The sequence below is a fragment of the Epinephelus fuscoguttatus genome, linkage group LG19 (assembly GCF_011397635.1).
Source record: "Epinephelus fuscoguttatus linkage group LG19, E.fuscoguttatus.final_Chr_v1".
Lineage (NCBI taxonomy): Eukaryota > Metazoa > Chordata > Actinopteri > Perciformes > Serranidae > Epinephelus > Epinephelus fuscoguttatus.
The window spans coordinates 24,179,719-24,204,964 of NC_064770.1; the positions used below are offsets into that span (position 1 = coordinate 24,179,719).

Consider the following 25,246-nt stretch of genomic DNA (forward strand, 5'->3'; position numbering starts at 1 on the left):
CTTAAAACAAGTTGTTAACTTTAATGTAAAAAACATATTTTTTGTAATGCTTTTTAAAACTTCTTTATTTTAAGTGTTATCCACTAGCCCCATGAATCATTTTTTAAAGTGTGCTCTGACACACTACACAGGATAAAACAATCAGTAATCACACACAACACTGATTGTCATTCACGATTTAAGCCGACACAGTAGGACTAATATCTCTCTTAAGTGTTTGCTACAGGCACAAGCCAACCATCCACATACTCACATTTACACCTGATGTCCTCTAAGAAGAAAGCTTTCTGCTGACCTGTCCTTTCGACTCTCACAAAAATAGTCTTAGATGCATTGTTACCGGCCATTACCATTAATCAGAAATTAATAACACACCCCAGCTGAGCCTGGTTGGACATTAAGAGCAATCATTATAAGGACAGAAGCTAAACTGACATGTCTTCCTGTATAATAGAATCTTTGGAAATGAACAGCACCCGGACTGTGTGGACATCTTTTTCTCTATTTTCCAAAATAAGGACCAAAAGCAACATTTTTGAATAACAATGTTAATGTCTAACAAGGCACAAACCTTCAGCTTTTGGGTAGCAAATAATTAATATAGGACACTTGATCTAGTGTTCAAACTGTCTTACTTACTGCTGGTGAAATGGGCTCTGTGTCTGTACGACCAGAAGGTGGTAACATTGGGCCTCCACCCAACCACACCTATTCCAGGTAAATGTGAGAGGTGAAAATCATAACAGTTGGTTGAGGCTGATTGCCTCAGTCATTGTGGGAGGGTTACCTCTAACAAAGTTACAAAGGCATGGTGAGACATGTCATAAAACTTGCTGGCACACAGCATCAACAGCAGCTTACTCACCGTGCACACACCCAAACTCACACAAAAAGGATTCAACTGTCTGGGGCGCTGGTGGCTTAGTGGCAGAGCAGGCGCCCCATGTACAAGGCTGTTGCCGCAGCGGCCCGGGTTCGAATCCAGCCTGTGGCCCTTTGCTGCATGTCATCCCCCTCTCTCTCTCTCCCTCTTCATGCTTACCTGTCCTGTCCAATAAAGGCAAAATGGCCAAAAAAAAAAAAAAAAAAAAAAGGATTCAACCGTCTGTCCCAAAGAGGAGCTAACCTCAAGGCATACCAGATCAGCCAAAGAAGTAAAAGATGGTTTGTTAAGAGTGGTGATGAATCACTTTTTGATTGTTTTTTTTTGTTGTTGTTGCATCAGTCAGCGGCACTTTGCTAACATATATTAGCATAACACATACCTGCCATTCCCACTAATCTTAAAAATGAAACACACCTCTGTTGAGCCTGTTTGAACCTGAACAGCAATTAATATTACTGTCACCTGATGGCATGTGAATGTTTAAGAAAATCAGACAACACTATAAACAAGCACACTGTTAACCCTGCATACACCTTTTCATAGAGGGATCCTTTATCAGCACTTTGGGAGTGCACTGACTGATGAGAGGGAAACAAAAGTGACGCTGATAATGACCGTGCAGAATTACACAATCTTTACACACTGACATGCTCTGTTTCACAAACACCAAGACTATGTGAACAAGCCTATGATAATGTCTAACGTACTGTGGTATAATTTACCAAAGGACAATATATTTGCAACAACTACTTGGACACCAGATAGATAGCATTTGTGGTGTCTGTTACTGTAAGAGCTTGGGTACTGTAATGTAGATTTATGTCAGGAAACTTAGCTTTAGGTAAGAACTTTTAGAGTTTTCAGTTAGAGGATTTAGACAAGAACAATGTTGGAAAATCTGTTGTTTATCTTACAGTCAAAATTAATGTTAATATAAATCAACATAAACCACAAAGAAGCCAAACTACATGTGGCATTTTAACTCAAACTTTATTGAGGTGTATAAAACAATATACCATATCCCATACAATAATGCTTTTAAAATCAATGTAGATTAAAAAGAGAACAATTGTTCAGCAAATCTGGATAAGCCAAATAAACTGATATATTACTATTAGTTCTGTCCATTTCTCATATATGAATGAACACACACAAATCATTATTTTGTAGTAAGCAACAATTTTGTCACTCAAAAAACATGAACATGAAGAAAGGATCAAGACTTGAAGCTTCAAGTCTTTGCAAAATCCAACATACAGGATTTACTTAAATCAAGGTTCAAGGTCTTAGTTAAACATCTATAAAAATCATTGAGATATCTGCCTGCCCATCCTAACCCACTGATACTACACTACTAAAATAAAAACATAGACAAACATGAACATAATATTCAAGAGGAAAAACATGTTAAAACATTAAAAACAAAAAAAAATGATTTGATTCTGACTTGACCTTTGTTTCCACACACACACCCACACACACATACCCACACACACACACATTTTCTACTCACTCACCCAGTGATTCTCAAAAGGTGCCAAACCACACAATATGAACAATTCAGCTGGGCCTATACAAAAAGTTACTGACTGTATCAGTATGTTGTACTAACCCATTACCTAATAGAAAGGCAAACTCTAGCTAAAAAATGACATTTTTAAAAAACTTTTACAGGGAACCTATTTGTCGCCATTCACACGTGGGAATATTATTTCTTTTCTTTGCTTAAATGATTGTTCAGTAAAGGTGAGGTCACTCTATAAACCTTTCGAGTTTCACCTGCACATTTCCTTGTCTTCCTCTCTACCAAGAGAGATATGTATATGTATTTGTTTTGTTTTATATTTATATCTGCAAAAGAAAAGAAAAGAAAAAGTGTGTGACGCATCAAAAGCCCTGATTGGCAGCCAGTGTAAGGGACGATAACATTTAAAAGGATAATGCTGTGAGTGGGACAATGGATTGTTTTATTGTCCAGGGCAAATTACAACAAAGCACCAGCCAAGATGACCTACCACCGAAGAAAAGAGAAAAAAAAGTGTCTGTAGACAGTATCTGCTAAAGTTACCTGTCTTATTTTTCGTATTTCGATTGTCTTAGAGAGTGATAACAAACATAATGGAAGCTATGGTGCACAGATATAAATACAGGCTTGCCTTAAAATTTTGGGTTGCCCTTTGGTGTGCCTTAGGCACAAAAAGTTTGAAAACTACTTCACTGATCAACTAATGATCATTTATCAACTAAAAGCAAAATGTCCTACCAAAAAGAAAATTTAAAATACCTCTGTGTGTAATTCACAACAGGCAAACTCAAAGTACATATCAAAACAAAACTTAAGGAGAACAGAGATAACAACTTAAAAAAATGGTCAAGATAAAATCCGCAGACATCCGATCTCTAATCAGCATGCCTGCAGGGACCTTCAGTGGGTAATCAGGTGTCTGCTTTTTCTCTCCACTGAGCAAACCTGAAATATCCAGCAGAGATAAACAGTGAGGTTGTGACATTTATTGTCATGACAAACAGTATGGACCATAAACAATCAATAGTAGTTTAAAGTTCATGTCACAAGTGCATTTAGGGTGTGTCCAACTCCACTTTTGCTGGTTAAAAGTCACATAATCTGGGTGCAAAGTAAGGTGTAAGGGCAAAGGAACCTTAATTAATCGTTTGTGTGGTTTGGGCATAGCATAAAATTAAACCAGTCAAGTGCCATCTCCCATTACCTTTAAAAGCATGTTGCACCTGCACCCAGCACACTGCTATTTACATGGCGGATTTGGCAAATTGGTTTTGTGCTGAGAGTAATGCAGTTAGAGCAGTTACTATGTCACTACAGCAAATATCGTAGGACATTTAGGTGACAATTTAAAGATATTTTTAGGGCATTTTTTTTGCCTTTGATTGAAAGGAGGGCGGCACGGTGGTGTGGTGGTTAGCACTCTCGCCTCACAGCAAGAGGGTTGCCGGTTCGATCCCGGGCGTGGGAGCCCTTCTGTGCGGAGTTTGCATGTTCTCCCCGTGTCAGCGTGGGTTCTCTCCGGGCACTCCGGCTTCCTCCCACAGTCCAAAGACATGCAGATTGGGGACTAGGTTAATAGGAGACTCTAAATTGTCCGTAGGTGTGAATGTGAGCGTGAATGGTTGTTTGTCTCTATGTGTCAGCCCTGCGATAGTCTGGCGACCTGTCCAGGGTGTACCCTGCCTCTCGCCCGATGTAGCTGGGATAGGCTCCAGCCCCCCCGCAACCCTCAAGAGGATGAAGCGGTTAGAAGATGAATGAATGAATGAATGATTGAAAGGACAGTGAAGTGTGAAGGGGGGAGAGAGAGAGAGGGAGAGACATGCAGCAAAGGGCCACAGGCTGGGCTCGAACCCAGGCCGCTGCGGCAACAGCCTTGTACATGGGGCACCTGCTCTACCACTAAGCCACTGACACCCCAATTTAGGCGACAGTTTAACTAGAATTACCATCTCGCAGTTATATGTTTCTGCAAACAAGTCAAGTTGCAGATACAGTTTACATTCATGTCTGTCTAGACTCATACGTAGCAATGACAGTTGGCAATGCTTCAACTATGGGTGTTGCTGCAAAGAAGCTACATATTCTAAAACATTAGATGCTTCACTCACACCTTCATCCTGGCAGCACAGAAAATCTGTACAATTAGCACAGTTTCAAGATGGGCACCCAAGGAAGGTGTCACCTATTCAGGATCTGAGCAAATGTTTCCCCTCTCTTCCTGAGTAAAGTGTTTATTTGCAGAACATTATGATGTCACAGTGCAGTTGACCTTTTAACCTTTTGGAATTGTCCTCATCATTTCATCTTATTTGACATTTGTGAAATATGTTGTTATAATTAGGGTATGAATTTTTGAGTCATGGCGAAGAACATATTTTGTGAGGTCACAATGACCTTGACCTGTGATCTTCCATCACCAAAATCGAATCAGTTCATTGTTGAGTCTAAGTGAACGTTTGTGCCAAATTTTAAGACATTTCTTCCATGCGTTCCTGTTCATGAGAATAGTCTGTCCGTCTATCTGTCTATCCATCTCATGTTCATGAACAGGATATCTCAGAAATGCCTTGAGGGAATTTTCCAAACTTTGGCACAAACACCCACTTGGACTCAACCATGTACTGATTAGATTTTAGTGGTCAAAGGTCAAGGCCATTTTGACCTCACATCCCTCCCATTCTCGTAAATGTTATACGTCTTGAGACAGAAGGACAACCTGAAAACATCATGCCTCATCATGCCATGGCTGTCACCAGCACAGCGACATAAAAACTGTAGTTAAACTTGAACTAAATGTTTAGCTTCTGAAATAATGAGTGAAATTACAGTGCTATTCCTTGTGTGTAAATGCGCACAGCGTCTCTAGTGGGGAAGTGCTTTCCTGATGAAAATGAAGCTGTAATTTGTTTAGGCCTACAGAGATTTCAGGTCAGCAGACCTTTTATTCAGCAACACAAACAACAAAATGTCTGAACAACAAGATTACTGTGTTTGTCCCACAGAACAAACAGAGGCTGCCCTTCAGACTGAAGGAAAATACTGTGCCGCTGACTTTAGTTGACCTTTTTTTTTTAATGTTTGTTTGTTTGTTGTTTTTTTTTTCAGTGGTGAAATCACTAGCAATGCATCAACAATGTGCCTGACCACTCCTCAACCTGACCACTTCTCAATGTTAGACTGCATGCCCATGGGCGCACAGATGGGCGCACAATACTTTTGCCTTTGCCTGTGCGTCGCTTTGTGCCAGATGTAAAATAGGGCCCTGGCGCTGTCAGAAAATCTAGCCAATCATCGACTTGGATCATCAGTTTCGCTAAAACGTACCTGTGCACAAATCATGGACTCACTGCAGCTGCTGGGCCGGGCAGATCAGCACTACTATAATTTAAAGCATTGTTAACATTATTCAGAACAGTTCATATTCAAGACATAATGGAGAAACTTCAACAAAAGTATTACCCGATTATAATGGGTTCTTCATTTTGGCCTCCCATCAGGTTGTTGTGGTAGTTCTTCACCTTCTGAAGCTCCTCTTTAACTTCTAAAAAACCCAACCCATTGTTTACAACAAGTGCAATATCAAATACATAATTGGAAAATGTGTTGCTTTACACATTTCAATGAAACATTTACAGCATCTTTGGTATTTTTGTTGATGATGTTATAAATCATATACCTGGCATTGAGTCACTATCTGTCTTGAGGGAAAGCTCGAGTGATTCCTGCATTGTTTTCTCCAGTCTCTCCAGGATCTCCTCCTAAATTAGCATCAAATTCTTCATCACTCATCACTCACACAGCCAAATATGGTGTTCAAGATTTACTGAATATTACAAAAAATTACTTTTAAGATGAGTGTTTAAAGGGCACCTCAGACTGGGCATATTGGTTAATAGCTACATCATTTTTATATGTTTCTGTGTCAGATTAATAACAATAGTTGAATGTTGCCAGTGCCTGCAGTGTTTTAGGAAGCAGCTTTAGGAATGATGCACATGTCAACTGAATAGAGAGCCCTCATGTAAAGGATGAGAACTGTGGACGATGATAAAGATGTGCAGCACATGTTTGATTAATTGTATGAAGTATTTAAAAATGTGACAAACCATCAAGTTTTCCAGCTGCTCCAACATAACATTTTTCGCCCTCTGAAACATGACGTCCTTTGATTGTCGTACATGGTTCTCAATAGTGTTCCTCATGTTTTTCAGCATGTCCTGTCCTTTAAATCCTGCTGCTTCTAAAATAAACAGTTAAATTATGTCAATTAAATTTTTCAGCACAATTACATTAATGTAGGTATGTAATAATATTGTGTCAGGTTGTATGTGTCACAGTCTGCTATCTTACTTTTATAGCATTTTAGCATGTTTTCCTTGATTGTCTCCATCAGACTGCTGTAGATCATTTTCTTTTGCTCCCGGATGGTTTTGTTGAGGTCTGTCTTCATTTTCTCTTCCTTAAGAACAGGAAGCACAGATCAACATATTTTCAAATAAAATAAAAGTATTACAATTAAGATCAATTTATTCCTTCCCTTTTTTTCTTTTTTTACAGATTTTACCTGAAAAGCAGTTAAACACAATTAAACTGATTCTAGAGCACGCCCTGTGGTGTTTATAGTTTTTAATTTGCACTGCTAACCTTTACTGTATTAATAGAAGTCTCTATATACAATGTAGTCTATGAAATTAAATTATCAGCTCAAAAATATATTTTTAATGTTAAATTCTTCAGTGTTTTGCCTTCATTTCAGTCCTCAGTCACAAACTTGATGCTTGGGTTGATTTGCTCACCCTTCTGCTTTCATCACCCCGACCTGTACAAACAGCTTAATAATGGAATAATGAATGAGACGGTACCATCATCAACTTTTACCTCTGTCTTGAGAAATATCAGTTGCAGTTCGACATCTTTGTACTCTTGCCTCTCTCTCATCTTCTCTGTTTCAAGTGAAAACGAGTTGATGATCCCGTTGAATGGTCCACATCTTCTTTCGTTTCTGAAACATATTTGTTATGTTTCATAAATAAGGTTTTGTCAAGTATGTATTTCAGTAATGTCATATGTTTGTACAGTATGTATTACATTACACAATTAGCATTACTGTATAATGTAGAATTTTTAATTCTCCATAGCTTGTAAAGATTAGCCAACACAGGGTTTTATGTCTTCATGAGGTCATTTCTTACGGGAAGGTCTTCTTGAATTCCTCATCAATGCTGTCAGTCAGGCATGAAGTTAACTCCATATTGAGGTTTATTAGTTTTCTGTTCTTTGGTTTGTGAGTGCCACCATTCTTAACTACACACCTCAGTACACTGTGATAACCACTACCTGAAGTATCCGGCTGAAACAAAAGAAAATGTAAAACAATTAAAAAATTCATATGTAATGCAAAATCAGTTGTATTGATGTAATTATAATACGTACAGGATACAGGACTTCCTTCAAGAGTCTTTCCCAGGAACTTTTGGATTTTTCAACCCCCTCAGTGAGGCATCTTTCAAAGGTGTCATAAGTCTTCTGCATGGACAATCTGATTTTTTGAAGTTCCTGCTTCATCTTTTCTTCCAGCTCTCTGCACACATCTGTGTTTCTGTCAGCCTGAAATCAAATACAACACATTCAGTATTTAAACAGTGAAACTATACTGCTACCTGATTTGTTTTGTGTGTGCATACTACTAATATTTTGTATGACTGTTTGCTTAAGGACCTCTCATGGTTGCAGTGACTTACAATTTTTAAATAATATGTTTGACTGTTTCATACCATCATTGACTGCTGACTCCTCGAGTCTGTACAAGTATTGGTAAGACTGCCTTTTGTTATGATGCCCCTAGCTCTTGGAACGCACTACAACACATCCTGAAATTAGACACACTCCTTTCACTCACAGAGTTTAGGACCTTAATCATAGATAACTGTGATTCTAATTGTAATTGTTTCAGATGACTGTCTTTCATGTCCCATGTCCAATTCTCATTAATTACAACACTACAATGCTTAAAAAGTCGAGCAGATTATCTAGTTTGAACACTGGCTGTAACTGACCAACCCTGAGCAGGACATCAGCAATTCATTGGAAAGAAATACACAAAACTAGAACTGCAAGCAGTTATGAACGGGGGCCAAGCCTCCTTGCGCAACTCGGCCCCACGCCCCACGGACCCCACGAAAGTCGACTGACTGACTCAAGTTTGATGTTAATAGCAGTTACTTTGACAAAAATATGCAACAATATATTTTTTTTAGCTGGGAAAAAAATTGTTTGATTATAACTAGCGCATTTTTTGGAGTACCAAAATTCTTTTCACAACTTTTGATCAGAGACATCTGGAGATGGTTTGTGCAAAGTTTCTCACACATATCGAACAAGATCAAGAAAAAAGTGGGTTTTGGACATGTAGCGACTTAACGAAGGGAATCTGCGGCGGAAGTGGACGTAGCCTATGTCAGAATATCCAGCTCTATTCAGGGAATATGTGGATATAAAGGTCATGAATATGTGATTTAAAATGTGGAAGTTACAGGCAGAAACATGTTTGCATCCAGCATAGCGCCACCTAGTGGAGTATCTGCACAATTTTTGGTATGGGAGGTGTGTGTCCTGTTCTACATGTACTCTATAAATTTCACAGCCCTCAGTACAATAGTTCAGCTGAAATAAATGGTTGTTGTTTATCTTGTAATAAGCCACGCCCACTTTGACCAATCATGATCACCTTCAGTATATGGCCTCAGGAATGGCCCTCCATCATACCCACCAAATTTGGTAAAAATCCGTGTAGCCTTTTAGGAGATATTAACATCCCATATTTGTAGCGCCCCCTAGTGGTCAACATTCGCCAAATTCAGTTCATGCCCTCACAGTAACATGACAACTATGGATCTCCAATTTAGTGTTGATAGCATTTAATTTGACCGAGATACAGAACAGTTAGCATTTTTATAGCTAGCTACAAAAATTTGTTTGGGAATAATTCGCAAATTTTTTGACTGAGCAAAATTCTTTTCTCAACTTTAGATCAGGTCCATGTCGGGAGTGTACGTACCGAGTTTCATGCAGATTGGACAAAATCCCTAGGAGGAGTTTGAAAAAGTAGGTTTTGCAGTTTTTGCAATTTTGCCGGGAAAAAGGCAAGGCAGAAATGGGCAGGGCCTAGCCCATGTGATGCAGCTCCATTTAGGGAATCCAGGGACATGAGGTTTTTGAATGTGCGACATACTGTGTGGGAGTTATATGCCAAAACGCGATTTCTTGAGTATGGCGCCCCCTGCAGGTGGATATGTGTAATTTTTGGTGTCTGAGGTACCTGCACCGCCCTCCCATGCATGGTTTACCCTGCAGCGCCACTTTTATCTACGGAAGAATAAAAATAGAGGAAAAAAAAATCTTTACAATTACAATAGGGTTTCCAGCACCGCTGGTCCTGGGAAACGCATCTACTTGCATACACGTTCCCCAGGCCCCGCGGGGGCTTGGCCCCCTAACTAAAGGCAGATCAGAGAAACCAAAATAAATGCAAAGCTGCAACTAAAGCAGAGTCACGAAGTACAAAGCAACCAAAGCTAAGTGCTGAGCAGAATAAATGAAAAGCTACAACTGAAACACAAAATATGTCACAGCCCTGGCTGGGTCACTAGTTTCCCTGTGCTTTTTCCTTATCCTCTCTTTCCCCTCCCCCTATGTGTCTCACTGTGTGTCTGTGCTGTGTGCATGGCAGCTCCCTTGCTCTTTTGGTTTCCTGATACATTCATTCAACTAACCTGCTCTCTATTGCTCACCTGAGAACCATTCAGTAATCTACCGTGCAGTATAAAACATCAGCTCTCCTCTCCAGTCATCACCAGATCATTGAGTCTATCACTGTGATATAAGCCCTTTTTAAATAGGAATTGTGCAAATTTGCAGGAAAGCCCAATCAGTCTTTTTTCAGCATTGGCAGTATAAAAACAAAATCGGGGAGTGCAGCAAAATGCCGCCTACCTACTTTTGTTCATACAGAATGTGCCTTTTTCAGGACAATGGAGGGCGTGAGCAAGTAACAAAACGTGTAGCTCAGCGTGTGACGTAAACAGTGACGTGGGAGGGAAGCCGCAGCTAGTCAGTCCTTTGGCGATTCTCTCCCAAGTCGGCCCGTCCTTCACCGTTCCTGTCATCTGACACTTAATGGCCTCTTCGTTTGCGAGGGCAAGGAGGGCGCGCAATTCCTTGACCACACTGCTCGGTGGAAACGGGGCTATACACACCACAGGCACACTAGAACATTAACTTGTCCACCAGAAACGGAACAGGGAGCTCACAGCAGCGAAAGAAAACGAGCAAAGCTATGAAGGGTTATTTTTCCTCAGCACTTAATGAGGGAAACAAGGCCACTGCTTAGATCACTGCACAGGGCATGTCCTACTAACCTTCCAATTACAGTATTATTGTCCCTCCTGTTAACTTAAGTTTCTGCTGTACCATGACATTTACTCCGTGCTGAGACAAACCATTTAACAATGATTAACAAATCCGTGTGTGTACTACAGTACTGCTACACATAAATAATTCAAAAAACAGAAATCATGGATTACCAGAACCAGAAGAAATAAATTACTAAGTTGAAAAAGCTGACAAGATTGCATTTCACTGGAGCTGTATGACTTCATAAAACATATGACTGATTGAAATTCTTGAGCTACTCATCCAGTAAGGTACTTTTTGATGTGTTGGATTAGGATAGGGATTAGGGCAAAGGGGCAGACTGAATCAGATTGCATTGTTAATTAGCCTGTCCATGATTTCCTGAGTTCTATTCACCTTTGTTGTCACTCAAGCCTCTTGATTAACCCTGCCCTAAACCCACTGTTTTAGGCAAAACTTGTATAAAACATTGCGCTGAATGTTCATCTTAAGAGAGAATTCTACAGCTTTGTTGTGAACCTCTGTCTCCACTGCACAGAAAAAAAACCTATACTCAACACAGAATTGGACTTGAAAGATTTTTTTCTTCCACACCTCCCTTTTAGTTAGTGTGGTTATGCAGCCTCTGGCACAACAAAAAATTAGGAAATCAACTACCTTGGTATCTAAAATTTCTGTAGGGTGACATTTACATGTAATAAGGCTATCATTGACGTTATCGTATTGTCACTAAATTTTAGCTCATTTTTCTTCAGTTTACTTTTTTGCTTTTGTTTTCTACCAATATTAATAACAATCAAAGACAACAAAACAGGTCTAATTTTCTTGATCTTACCCCTTCTTTTCGGCTGGCCCCTTGAATCAAAGAGAGGATCCCATGTGCTCCAGACACATAGTTTAATGTCTCTGAGTGACAGTCATTGAGCTCTTGCAAAATTCCTTGAAGTTCAGGTATTTCTGTAAAAAAAAAAATGTATAAACTGTTTATTTGATTTACACCTAATACTTAAAATAAAAATACAATTAATTATTATTGTTTGAATGAAAGGGGTTAAAGTAAAATAAAATAAAACATACATTTCTCATATATGAGACGTCACTCACCAGTTTCATTTGGATTTAGGTAATTTTGCTGTACAAACTCTGTGGAGCTCACTGTGAAAACTCTGAAGCAGTCATCCTCGAAATGTTTCTGAAAAAAAAGTTCGATTTTATGATCAGGCTAGTAGTTGTACAAAAACCTTTGTGTTATATTCTCTGTCAGTAGATAAAACACACCTTAATGTTGCAGAAATCGCTGAATTCTTTCTTCACTTCTTCCTTGGCTTGGGTGTTTCTTTTAAGGATGTAATCACGAACACCTTTTAGTGAACTGTAAGAAAATATTATTTCATCAAGTACAGTCCTTGCACAGACATTTTGCATGGGTAGGTGCTTGGGGGCGGCAGTAGCTCAGTCCATAGGGACTTGGGTTGGGAACCGGAGGGTTGCCTATTCGAGTCCCCGTCAAGACCAAAATATGGAGCGTGGACTGGTGGCTGGAGAGGTGCCAATTCACCTCCTGGGCACTGCCAAGGTGCCCTTGAGCAAGGCACCGAACCCCCCCCCAACCGCTCGGGGCGCCTGACCAAAGGGCAGTCCCCTCACTCTGAGATCTCTCCACTTTGTTCATGTATAGGTCCTGTTTGTGCATGTGTGTGTCTTTCAGACCTGTGTGTACTTGACAAGCAAGAGTGAAAACATTGAATTTTCCCTCAGGGAGATTAATAAAGTGAATAAACTTAAAAAACTTAACTTATAAACTTAAACTTAAGTGGAGAAAGGGAGAAAGGGCATGCTTGAAGTGCTGGTACAAAAATAAGATGAAATAAATTTAAAAATAAAAACAAAAATGTATGTATATGTTTCTATCTGACAGCACTAGGAGGGTTCCTTATATATGTACGTAGCAGCTGCTACACATACATATTCACTTTCTACATTTATCCTTTATTCATAACTGACAAAAAAAAAGCCACATTATGCACACTTAAGTGTATGCGTTAACCACTCACAATCTAAAGATCTTCACACAAAATTGAAAATCACTGTTCTTGAAATAAGTTCAATAATAAACCAACCAATCTACCCCCCAAACTACAAAGTAGGCCGATGTTTTGTTGTAACAATCAGGTTAGTGCGTTCTGCTGTCCTCCCTTACTTTATTTTCCACTCCTCTCCTTTGTCTCTACGGAAGTATTAAAATATTGCGACATTATGTCACAATTACGAGATTCTAGTCTCGTATTTATGAAAAAAAAATGAGATCAGGATCTCGCAATTGTTGCTTTCCACAAGACAGTGAATGATGGAGCTATCACAATTAATCTGCTGATACTGCCTATTCAGTATGAGACATTTGAAAATATTAATGTTTCTTAAAAATGAGGTCGGCATAAATAATACACCACGCAGGCAACTCAAGACACAGGAGTGAAGTTAGTTTAATATTCATTATTCACACATGTAGCGGTACAAAATGGCTTTTGTCCTGCGTTAAAAGTTTTAAACAAAGTCACTGTAAGTTCTTCATTTCCACAATCTTGTGGACTGAGCACACGGTTGATAAAACAGAGTTTCGGCATCCATTTTCAAGCTCCTTGCGGATGAGAAAAGGGGGAGCGCACATTTCCGGGAAGTGTTGCTTTGTTGCCGGCCATTTTCTCCGGTGTGTTAAACACACTTTAGAAAGGAGTGTCCCCAGACTATCAGAAGGCGGAGATCTTTGATTGTCTGGTGGCGAGACTATAAAGTAGGAGCCATCCTACTTTTGTAAAATGTGTGTAGGTTTGTAATTTGTCCTGCAGGGGAAACTGTTCTGATATGGGTTTCTGTCAATACAGGTAGGAACCATTCAATGAGGGGCAGGTGTTGCTGGACAAACTTAACCCCTGTTTGGAATCATCTGAAAAATGAATGCACATAAACCTATGGGCAGGTGCAATCAAGCAACGTAAGCAGCACTGCAAACTGTGTGGTTACTCAAAAGGACAAAGAAAAACTTGTTGTTGATCTGACTGCTAAAGCACTTGTAGAAAAGCTTGAAGGGTTGCAGAGCTCCAGAAAAGCTAAGTTAAATAAGCCCAGTACATTAAGAGATATTCCTCATGGGTTTATGGAAAAAGGTGCCAACAATCTGAGATAAAAGGGGCTCTTGATGAGCTTATCAAGGTGTGCAATGAAGTAAAAGGCATTTTTTATGGTTCTTTGAGGGGTATGTTACCTCACGATGAAAAAGAAAAGCATGACAGATGGTTCAAAGCAAAAAGCGTGTTTAATGATTAATATTTCTGGTGCAAAAAAGTGGCTAAAATCTGAACATAAAGAATGAATGGGTATTGATGATGATGATGATGACGACATTAACCCAGAGGACAGTGTTTCCAATGTGGCTAGCAAATACTCAAATAAAAAGAGTTTATGCAGTGGAAAATCCAGCACCAGCTCCTCTGCTAGAATAAGGGCAGAGGCTAACAGAGCAGCGCTTCTTGCTCAGGTCATAGCTTTAAAGGAAAAGCACATATATATATAGACAAACAAGAGCAGCAGCTGAGGAGGAAGAGGGAAAATTGGAGTTGGAAGCTATGTTAGCTAAACTAAATGTACTGCTAAACTAGCACTTTTACTGGCCTCTGAAGTGAAAAGTGTATCCAAACTATTATCCAATACAATGGAAGAAAGAAGGGAAAAAAAGGCAGCCATTTCCAGCAGGCTCAACTCAATGGTAACAGAATACCAGCCTTGTCAATCAAAGCAAGCCACAGCAGAATAAGGACTGGTTACTGCCACCAGCTAAACCAGCACCAACCATGATGCTTTTTAAGGAAACACTTGAGTTGCAATTAAATGCGCCTTTACAATCTGTGGAACCCTCTCTGTTTTATGCTCATACTGTGGAAGAAACCCATCTTGGCGATATTTGTACCATAATGCAAAGGCAAAACAAATTACCAGCAGCCATGATTCAACATCAATGTTTAAAGTTATTGCCAGCAAGACATATTCCAGTGGTGGATGGAGATCCTCTTCAATATATTTCCTTCAAAAGAGCATTCGAGCAAGGAGTGGAGGAAAAGGTCAGCAAAGGTTATTGCCTGTATTATCTGGAGCAGTTCACCAGAGGGCAGCAGCTACACACCAGCTATGGGCAGCTATGGGTCCTGATGATGGCTATGCTAAAGGAAAACAGCTGCTGGAGGAACACTTTGGAAATTAATATAAAGTTGCTGTGGCATATATGGAAAAAGGTTTGGATTGGACTTCAATAAAAGCAGAGAAAGTAAGCAAGCCTACGCTCTTTTTCTGCATACATGTTGTAACGTCATGGAGAAGCTGCAGTATATGCAAAGAGTTTGATATGCCAAGCAACATGAGCACTGTCATATCCAAGCTGTCATTCAAGTTAAGAGAGCGATGGAGGATGGTTGCACATGACATCCTGGAAATATCAAAGTGCAGAGCTCTGTTCAAAGATCTGGTTGCCTATATTGAAAAACATGTTAGGATTTTATCAGACCCTGGCGACATGCAAGACTCACCTTCTGGAATGAATTCAAAGGCCCTCAGTAGGCCAAAGTAACAACCTGGAAATAAAGTTAAAAGAAACAGTTTTGCACCTGTACAGCCAACTGATAACTAGGCCATGGCTCTGCAGAAAAGTCTACTTGTATTTGTTGTTCGCAACAATATTCATTGGAGGAATGTCAACAGAATGTCACACATGGCTCAGAAAGGGCCACTGTTTTCTTACCATCACCAAGTCAAATCCACTAAAGGAGACTGAATAGTGCACACATATGCATTCTTGGACCCTGGTAGTACAGCCACCTTCTCTTTAGAACATCTTATGCGAAGACTCAGTCTGGCTGGTAGATGAACCAACTTTCTCCTACAAACTATGGGACAGGAAAGAGGTAAATATGTGTGTTCAAATTTGGGAAGATCTGGATTGGAGACCAACATCTTCTATAAACTTCCAGAAGTCCTCACACAAAAACAAATGCCTGTAAAAACACACAACATTGCAACTGAAGGAGATTTGGAAAAGTGGCCATATCTGTCAAAGGTATGAATTCCCAACGTTAAGGCCAACTTCATCCTGTTGATTGGAAGCAAAGCACCCAAGATGTTGGAGCGTTGAGAGGTCATTAATAGCCGGGGGCATGACCCATATCCAATTGGAACAGCCCTGGGCTGGGCCCTTAATGGTCCTTTACAATGTAATGGCAGCACAATGGAGGATAAGTGCCCTCAGCAGTAGTCAACAGGATTCCCATCTGCAAGTTGGAGGAAATGCTGAGTAAGCAGTACAACCATGATTTTAATGAGGTAGCTAAGGAAGAGAAAAGGCTCTTAAAGGGAAATTTCAGTTTATTTCAACCTGTCTCCTATCGTCCTAAATTTGTTTCAAGTGACTAGTGACACAGAAATAATAGTTAGCATGTTAGCCGTTAGCGTAGATACAGCCGTAGCATCAGACCTGTTAAAAGAGCCAGAATACACTGACGAAGAACTTCGTGAAATTGAAGAACGGAGGAGGAGAGAGAGAGAGGCGCAACAGGTAGAGGACGAGAGAGAAGGAAGGGCTGCTGCAAGGTTGAGTAACTCTGGAGATTGGTGGTGTACCTGTGAATGCTGTGCCCCAGTACCCACAGAAGAGGAATACCTCTGTTGCAAGGAATGGGACCGGTTGCATCCTTATCTAAATGGTAAACAACAAACATGGCACCACACCGGTAAGGTAAGACAACACGTTTACATGTCATTTTCTATATGTTCTCTGACATTTATCCTAACGATATGAGGCGGTCTTTGTGGAGAAAAAGCTTGTTTAGTGGACTAACTTTGCACTTGAAAGGATGCCCGTTCAATTAAGTATCTAGGCTAACGGCTAACATGCTAACTATTATTTTTATGTCACTAGTCATTTGAAACAAATTTAGGATGATAGGAGAAAGGTTGAAATAAACCGAAATTTCCCTTTAAGAGAAGATCACGCGTTTATGGACATTGTGGGAAGTTTTGCTACACTCGAGAATGGTCATTCCAGCCTGAAGATGCCTTTTAAGGAGGAAAATGTGTGTCTGCCCAACAACTTCCTTGTGGTAAAGCAAAGGCTCGTTGATCTGAAGAGGAAGCTCATGAGCAATGAAAAATTCTTTTAGGAATACAAAACATACCTCCAGAAGATGGCAAAGGATACACTGAGCTAATATCTACAGATACAGGTGTGGTACATTCCTCATCCTGGCATATATCACCCAAGGAAAAGGAGTCTGCAGGTGATGTTTGACTGTGGTGCAGCAATCAAGGGAATATCATTAATCCACTGACCTCTGCAGGGTCCCAACCTCACCAGCACATTGCTGGGTGTCCTCCTTAGGTTCAGGCAGAAACCTGTAGCAGTCATGGGTGACATACTAGCCATGTTCCATCAGGTCAAGGTCGCCGTGGAGCATGTCAGGAAGCCAGCTTGTCGGGGGAGGATGTAGGAAGTTTTACTGTATGATTTTTAAAAAAACATTTTAGTGACTGATTTTATGCAAATGCACGTTTGTTTTTATATTGCATGTTTTGGTTTTTATATTGCATGTTTTGATTTTATGGATGGATTTTATGCAGAAAAATTGGTCCACGCTTTTGTTACCTCAAGGCTGGATTACTATAACTCTCTATTATCAGGTAGCTCTAGTAAGTCCTTAAAAACCCTTCAGCTAATTCAGAATGCAGCAGCACATGTACTAACAGGAACTAAGAAATGAGATCATATTTCTCCTGTTTTAGCTTCGCTGCACTGGCTCCCTGTAAAATCCAGAATTGAATTTAAAATCCTACTGTTAACTTATAAAGCTCTAAATGGTCAAGCTCCGTCATATCTCAGAGAGCTCATAGTGCCTTATTATCCCACCAGAACACTGCGCTCTGAGAACGCAGGGTTACTCGTGGTCCCTAAAGTCTCCAAAAGTAGATCAGGAGCCAGAGCCTTCAGCTATCAGGCTCCTCTCCTGTGGAATCATCTTCCTGTTACGGTCCGGGAGGCAGACACCGTCTCCACATTTAAGACTAGACTTAAGACTTTCCTCTTTGATAAAGCTTATAGTTAGGGCTGGCTCAGGCTTGCCCTGTACCAGCCCCTAGTTAGGCTGACTTAGGCCTAGTCTGCCGGAGGACCCCCCTATAATACACCGGGCACCTTCTCTTCTTCTCTCTCTCTCTCTTTCTCTCTCTCTCTCTCTCTCTCTCTCTCTCTCTCTCTCTCTCTCTCTCTCTCGTATCCTATTACTGCATCTTGCTAACTCGGCCATTCTGGATGTCACTAACTCGGCTTCTTCTCCGGAGCCTTTGTGCTCCACTGTCTCTCAGATTAACTCATATCGAAGTGGTGCCTGGACAGCGTGACGTGTGTGGTTGTGCTGCTGCCGTGGTCCTGCCAGATGCCTCCTGCTGCTGCTGCCATCATTAGTCATTAGTCATACTTCTACTGTTATTATACACATATGATTATTGTCACACATGTACACTGCCGGATATTAATACATACTTTCAACATATTGTGCCACAGTAGCCAGAACTATAACTATAATATTATTACTTTCAATAATGTTGTTGTAAGCTACTGTCATTACCGTCTGCCCTGCATATCTCTCTCTCTCTCTTTCTCCCTCTCTCTCTCTGTCTCATTGTCTCATACGGATTACTGTTAATTTATTATGCTGATCTGTTCTGTACGACATCTGTTGCATGTCTGTCCGTCCTGGAAGAGGGATCCCTCCTCAGTTGCTCTTCCTGAGGCTTCTACTGTTTTTTTTTTCCCCATTAAAGGGTTTTTTGGGGGAGTTTTTCCTTATCCACTGCGAGGGTCATAAGGACAGAGGGATGTCATATGCTGTAAAGCCCTGTGAGGCAGATTGTGATTTGTGATATTGGGCTTTATAAATAAAATTGATTGATTGATTGATTGATTTCTATTTGTTTGAGTCTAAATTATACAATGCATGTTGGGTTACCTTTTTACTGCATGGACCTTGTTGTTTGTTTCTACGGTGATTTATGAACTGTCAAGGGCGGGGTAGAGACTTGCTCACCTGCAACCCATCCACCAAATAAACTGGCAATCAGCGTGGGCCAATCACGGACCTTCTGAAAAGGTAGTTGGCCAGTTCCACCTATATAGGATGGTGGCAAGTATAGTATTACCTAAAATGGTGCTCTGACACATTTAACTTGACCTTGGGCCAACTAAAATTAGTCTAACTTGTCCATTCATCAGTAAGCCTACCACTTAACGGAACATGATCCCCAGAGGTCTTGACCAAGTATCCACTGGTCAGTGGAGATGTAAAAATACATACTAACAGGCCCGGTAAGCCAAAACCGATGCCAGAATTTGCATTTATGATTCCATGGCCAGACTGATATGCAGACCAAAATAGAATATGAGCTTGTGAGATCAGAATGGTTTAGAGGAATTCTTCCTTCTAGAGGACATAAGCGCCGGCACAAAAGGACCGATACCGTTAGCGCTACGGTCTTTGATAATTTAGCCCCGGTGCTAATTTAGTACTGGGTGTCGGCACCCATCCTTCATCAAAACACAAATAAAGTGAAGCTTGTGGAAATGAAATTAAGTTTGCAGCAACTGCCCTTACCAGGAAGCGCAGAACGCTGCATGTGTGATCCACCGATCAGCGTTCTTCAGCACACAGCCCTGCCCCTCAAGAATTCCGAGTAATCTGAAAAGTTCTACCCCCCCTACTAGGTACTTTTTTCAGGGAAAGTTTGGGGTTGGGGGAAAGTTTTTTACCTGGGTAATCTTGGAGGTTTTTCAAAATCCCAGGTAAATGAGAAAAGTTCCTGCAGTAGAAAAGGGGCTAATCAGTCCAACTTTCCAGTTGAGGAGGTCCAAACAATCAAGGAGAACTATTACACTGATGATTGTTTCAATAGCATGGCATCTGAAGAGGGAGCTGTGCTCTTGCTGAAAAATCTCACTGAGCTCTTTCAGAAGGGAGGATTCACTCTGACAAAGTTGATTAGCAACAGTTGCATTGTGTTGCAAACTATTCCTGAGGAACACAGGGCCAAAGATTTATAGAGCTGTATCCTGATAAAGGTGAACTTCAGGTGGAAAGAGTTTAAAGATACTGTGGATGGGATGAAACCATACTCCATGACATCTTGCATCAGTGGACAAGATGGTCGGAGGAGCTGGATATATAAGTTGAAAGGTGCATTAAGCTAAAGGATTTTGGACCCCCTGTATTCACTCAACTCCATCACTTCTTGGATGCTAGTGAAGCAGGATATGGAACTGTCACTTACCTCAGGCTGCAGAATAACAGAAATAACATCCATGTTGTGTTCCTAATGAGCAAGGCGAGAGTTACACCCTTAAAGATCATTGCCGAGGGGCGCTGGTGGCTTAGTGGTAGAGCAGGCGCCCCATGTACAAGGCTGTTGCCGCAGCGGCCCGGGTTCGACTCCAGCCTGTGGCCCTTTGCTGCATGTCACTCCCTCTCTCTCTCCCCCCCCTTCACACTTGTCTGTCCTATACATTAAAGGCTAAAAAGCCCTAAAAAATATCTTTTAAAAAAAAAAAAAAAAAAAAAAAGATCGTAGCCGACAGTTGACAGTTGCTGTCCTGGCCATTCGTGTTGACCTGATGCTAAAAAAAGAGAGCTGAAGCTCCAGCTAGCATAGTCAGTCTTTTCGACAGATAGCACATCTGTGCTGTAGCACAGTGGTAAAGAGGGTCTCAACTATTACAGAAGCCACCAAAGCTGCCCAATGGCGATATGTCAGCTCGAAGGAAAATCCTGCAGATGATGCATCGAGGAGTGCGGGTGGAAGACTTAATTCAGGAAAACGTGAATTGAGGGTTCAAGGTTTTTGAGGAAACCAGAAGCAGAGTGGCCATAAAATATGATAGAGGCATCTATAGGAGCAAATGACCTTGAAGTCAAGAAGGAGGCCACAGTGAATGCTGTAAATGTGGAAAGTGCACTTGAAGGTACTTGTCAGCTAATGGCCTACTTTTATGATTGGAGGACGTTTAAGGTAGCATTTGCTTGGTTCCTTAGGCTGAAAAGGACTCTCTTGGAAAGAGTTGGAGGCCTCTAACACCAGTAAAAGGGCCAGATACCTAAGGGTGTCAGGCCACAGGAGAAGCAAGAGCCTAAAGGGATAGTGCACCCAAAAATTAAAATTCAGCCATTATCTACTCACCCATTTGCCGATGGAGGCTCAGGTGAAGTTTTAGAGTCCTCACAACACTTGCGGAGATCCCAGGGGAGAGTGGTTAGTAACACAACTCCACCTAATGGAGGCTGACAACACTCTCATTATCAAGTACATTCACCAACAGCTTGCTCATAGCGGTTGCAATCACACGCTGTCCACCTTGAGAAGGAAATACTGGGTCACAAGTGCCAAGTCAGCTGTAAGGAAAATCATAACGGAGTGTTGCTTCTGCAAGAGATACCATGGGAGAATGGTGAAGCAAAAAATGGCAAATTTGCCAAAGGAGCAGATTATTTCTTATAATCCAACATTTACGAGTGTTTGTGATTATTTTGGTCCAATTGAGATAAGAAAAGGACAAGGAACAGCAAAGCACTATGGAGTAATATTTCCCTGCCTGGCCAGCAGAGCAGTCCATCTGGAGGTGGCCGACTCCCTGGATATAGATGCATGCATCAATGCACTACTTTGTTTCATCTGCAGAAGAGGTCAAGTTGCTCATATCCAATCTGACAATGGTACCAATGAGTGGTACCTCACTGGAGTGGAGAGAGAGCTGGGGGAGTCTCTTGCTTCAAGGAGTGTTGCAGCAAGATGGAATTAAATGGTGCTTCAATACTCCAGCAGGCTTGCACCACAGTGATGTTTGGGAGTGTGTCATCCAAATGGTAAGAAGGATTCTCAGTTCAGTTCTTTGACAGCAGCGATTGGACGACAACATACAGTCGTGTGAAGCTGAAGCCATCTTGAATGGTTGGCCAATTTCTAAACTGCCTGATGATCCACATAACCTGGAGCCACTCACACCCAACCATATCCTTCTCATGAATAGAAAATCATCTCTGCCACATGTGTTGTTTGAACCATATGATCTGAATATAAAACCACGATGGAGAGAAGTTTAGTACATTTCTGATCTGTTTTGGAAATGATGGGTACGGGAATACCTACCTTTGCTGCAGAAGAGGAAAAAATGGAACCAAAGAAGGAGAAACCTTACGTCTGGAGATATTGTGGTTGTACTGGATCAGATAGCAGATAATTTACAGTAATGTGCATATGACAGGTGACTTATTGGATGTGGTAAACTATATTGATCATTGTGTCATTGTGATTATGGCTCCTGAATTTGCGTTTGGTACAATACAATTCGGGGCCGGAGTATAGGAGCCACCCACAGTGTAAAATGTGTGTAGATTGCTAATTTGTCCTGTAGGGGTTATTGTATTGTTATGGGTGTCTGTCAATATAGGAAGGAACCATTCATTGAGGAACAGGTGTTGCTAGACGGGGGAGCACATACAGTTTTTTGACCACAATGCCAGGCCACGTCAAGTCAGGTGTACACTGCTAAATGTAATGGTGAAAATTTGTACATTTGAATGGTTTATGAACACAGATTCATGGATGTTTGCAAGTTTTTCATTGAAGACTACAGTGCTGATAAATCATGCATCAAAAAAGAAGAGGTGGACTCACATGTTTTCACATGATGAGCAGCAGTCGGTTAGATCAGGCAAGCGTGTCAATTAGTATGTAGCCTGTCAATGCAACCCCTAAACCCCTAAGTTTAGGCTTAGTCACCATAAATGTAGCAAGTCATGGTTATGAATGACCTATTTACTTAATTTCTGCACATTAAAAGGCTGTGATGTCAATAGCTTGATCTTTCATAAATATGTTTATGTGAAACCACCTCTGGTGTGTCTTTGACAATCTGTCGAAGACACATCAGCATCTCATAAATATGAGCATCTCATAATTACGAGATTTTATCTCATAATCACGACATGTCAGTTTATTTATTTTTATTCAATGAATGCAGTGTGGTTCTATAGATCTCCTCCTCTCCCTTTTCTTTTTTTTTTTTTTTTTTAAGTAAGGGGATTTAAACATTATTTCAATTTTTTTGGTATGTTAAGACATGGAAGTGGGAAAGCAATTCTGCGCCTACTATACTTGTTCATCGCTTTTGTCACCAAACTCACAGTTCTTTGGTAGCTCATACAGAATTCTTATGTATGTTTCTGCTTTCTTTATGAATTCATTAATTAATATTTGTACTCTGCGGTGTTAGAAAGCTGGCCTCTTTTATATTGTTTTACATATTAATATGGTTTTATTTTGAGGCAGTCATAGCCTACTGCCAGTACTGTTTTGATTCTTCTATTGAGCCATGTAACACAAAAGTAATGTAGTAAGTAGTGTTACGAAGTACTTTCTAAAGGGAGTAGTTATGTAAAGTAATTGATTAATTTTTAAAAAGTAACAAGTAATGTGTAATTACTTTTTTTGAGTAATAATGACCCCAACATTCTCATTGGTAAATAATTATATTTAGCTTTCTACTTTTGCCATTTGAGATCACTTACCGATCTGGCAAATTTCCAGTCTGATCAGACTTGGTGCAGATAAAGTCGATGCGCTGACACTCGCCACCATTTCCCATGAGCCTACTGGCACTGTCCAGGATGTCCCAGGCGTCTTTGTCTGATGCTGGTCGACTAAGGTCCGTGACAATCCACACTGTAGAACACGTTTCAACAACCTAAACATAATAGCAAGATAATTATTATTATTTATTGTCTGTGCTTTATGATAGAATGATGTCACCCATTCCAGATAACACAGTAAGACAATAAACAGCACTACATGTGAATAAATTACCTCTTTCCACATCTTGTCTCTGCTCCTGTTACGGTCCCCATTTCCAGGAAGATCCACAATGGTGACATGTTTAAGATCATTACAAGGCACTCTCACAGTCACACACTTCACAAGTGGCCAGTACCACCTCTTCACTTTTTTATCTCCTCCATCTTCAGTGTCAGTTCTTGTGTATTTGACCAATTTTGCAGATAGCTCATCAGCCTGCAATAGATAATAAAATAATATTAAGGCAGCATAAGGCAATTTCATTTATATGCACATTCAGAGTGTTTTATAATTTGTGTAGAATTAAATTTTGGTTTAGACATAAAATGATCAGATTTTAGCATAATGTATGTTGGATGTAGCATTTCAAAATATGTTATTTGGGAAAGCACAAATAATGTGGTGGAAACAAACATTTATTTTACCAGAAGTTGTTCATTATTATTCAGGAAAAAAACAATTTTGAATGCAATGTTATATCTGTTTATTATTAGTCCCAAGGGCAACAAATATAGAGAGGATAACAGAGGCCCAAGAACCAAGCCCTGCTGGACACCACAAGACAGTGGAGAGCAATGAGATGCAAAGTTACCGATAGAGACAGAGAAACTCCTATCCGAGAGATATGAAGCAAACCAGTCCAATGCTTTGCCTGATATACCAACGCAATTGCGCAACCTGTTTATGAGAATTTAATGGTCTATTGTGTCGAATGCAGAACTGAGGTCCAGAAGTACTAACACAGAACAGTCATCTCCAACAGAGGAGACTAAAATATAATATGAAACTCTTAGAACTACAGTTTCAGTCGAGTACTGTTTCCTAAACCCTGACTGAAACTTATTGGAGATATTGTGTCTTTCTAATGCAATTTCTTGTTGATTGGCAACCACCTTCCCTTAAATTTTAGACAATAGTGGTCGTACAGAAATAGCTCTATAGTTCTGGTGCAGAGCAGGACCTAAGTTAGTTTTCTTCAATATGGGTTGAATAGTAGCATGCTTAAAATAGGAAGGGACACATTTAGACGAGGAGTTAACAATAGCTAGCACAGTAGGGTCAATAATTGGCAATACTTTTAAAACTAGAGATGATTAAATTACATCCACAGGGGGTGAAGACAGCCTCATTTTCCTGATCAAATCCATCAGATCAAGTAAACTGATGATTTGGAAGTTGCCCAGAACACTGTGGGATGTAGAAGGACTACAGATGGGTGGTCAAGTCCCAGAGTGAATGCTGAATCTAACAGTCATTACCTTATCAACAAAGAAGATAAGGAAGTTGTTACAATCATCAATACACTTCTTTTTGGGGAAGAAATTAGGTTAGCAAAGTAAGAAGTCCTGGCCTCTTTTACTATTGCATTATAGGAATTACAGAGATCCTTGAGATACAGACGATGCACCCCGAGCCCAGTGGCTTTCCTTAGGCTGCGTTCAGACTGCAGGCGAATCTGATTCAAATCTGATTCCTTCTCAAATCCG

General features: G+C 40.4%; 2 protein-coding genes across 2 annotated transcripts in view; both read right to left on the bottom strand.

Annotated features, from left to right (window-relative positions):
• Positions 1-25,246, bottom strand: part of LOC125880106 (nuclear GTPase SLIP-GC-like) — a gene marked incomplete at its 3' end in the record, with an annotated part of 101,903 nt that overhangs the window by 21,846 nt on the left and 54,811 nt on the right.
• Positions 1,864-25,246, bottom strand: part of LOC125880107 (nuclear GTPase SLIP-GC-like) — a 38,208-nt gene continuing 14,825 nt past the window's right edge. Inside the window, exons 10-23 of the mRNA XM_049562385.1 lie at positions 23,772-23,975; positions 23,477-23,652; positions 12,105-12,198; positions 11,931-12,018; positions 11,662-11,783; positions 7,848-8,021; positions 7,607-7,764; positions 7,293-7,416; positions 6,765-6,873; positions 6,521-6,654; positions 6,091-6,172; positions 5,874-5,955; positions 5,739-5,792; positions 1,864-3,356 (exon numbers count right to left, since the gene is read on the bottom strand). Coding sequence (XP_049418342.1) covers positions 5,750-5,792; positions 5,874-5,955; positions 6,091-6,172; positions 6,521-6,654; positions 6,765-6,873; positions 7,293-7,416; positions 7,607-7,764; positions 7,848-8,021; positions 11,662-11,783; positions 11,931-12,018; positions 12,105-12,198; positions 23,477-23,652; positions 23,772-23,975 — 1,590 coding nt within the window. The 3' untranslated portion in view covers positions 1,864-3,356; positions 5,739-5,749. The remainder of the gene's footprint in view (positions 3,357-5,738; positions 5,793-5,873; positions 5,956-6,090; positions 6,173-6,520; positions 6,655-6,764; positions 6,874-7,292; positions 7,417-7,606; positions 7,765-7,847; positions 8,022-11,661; positions 11,784-11,930; positions 12,019-12,104; positions 12,199-23,476; positions 23,653-23,771; positions 23,976-25,246) is intronic.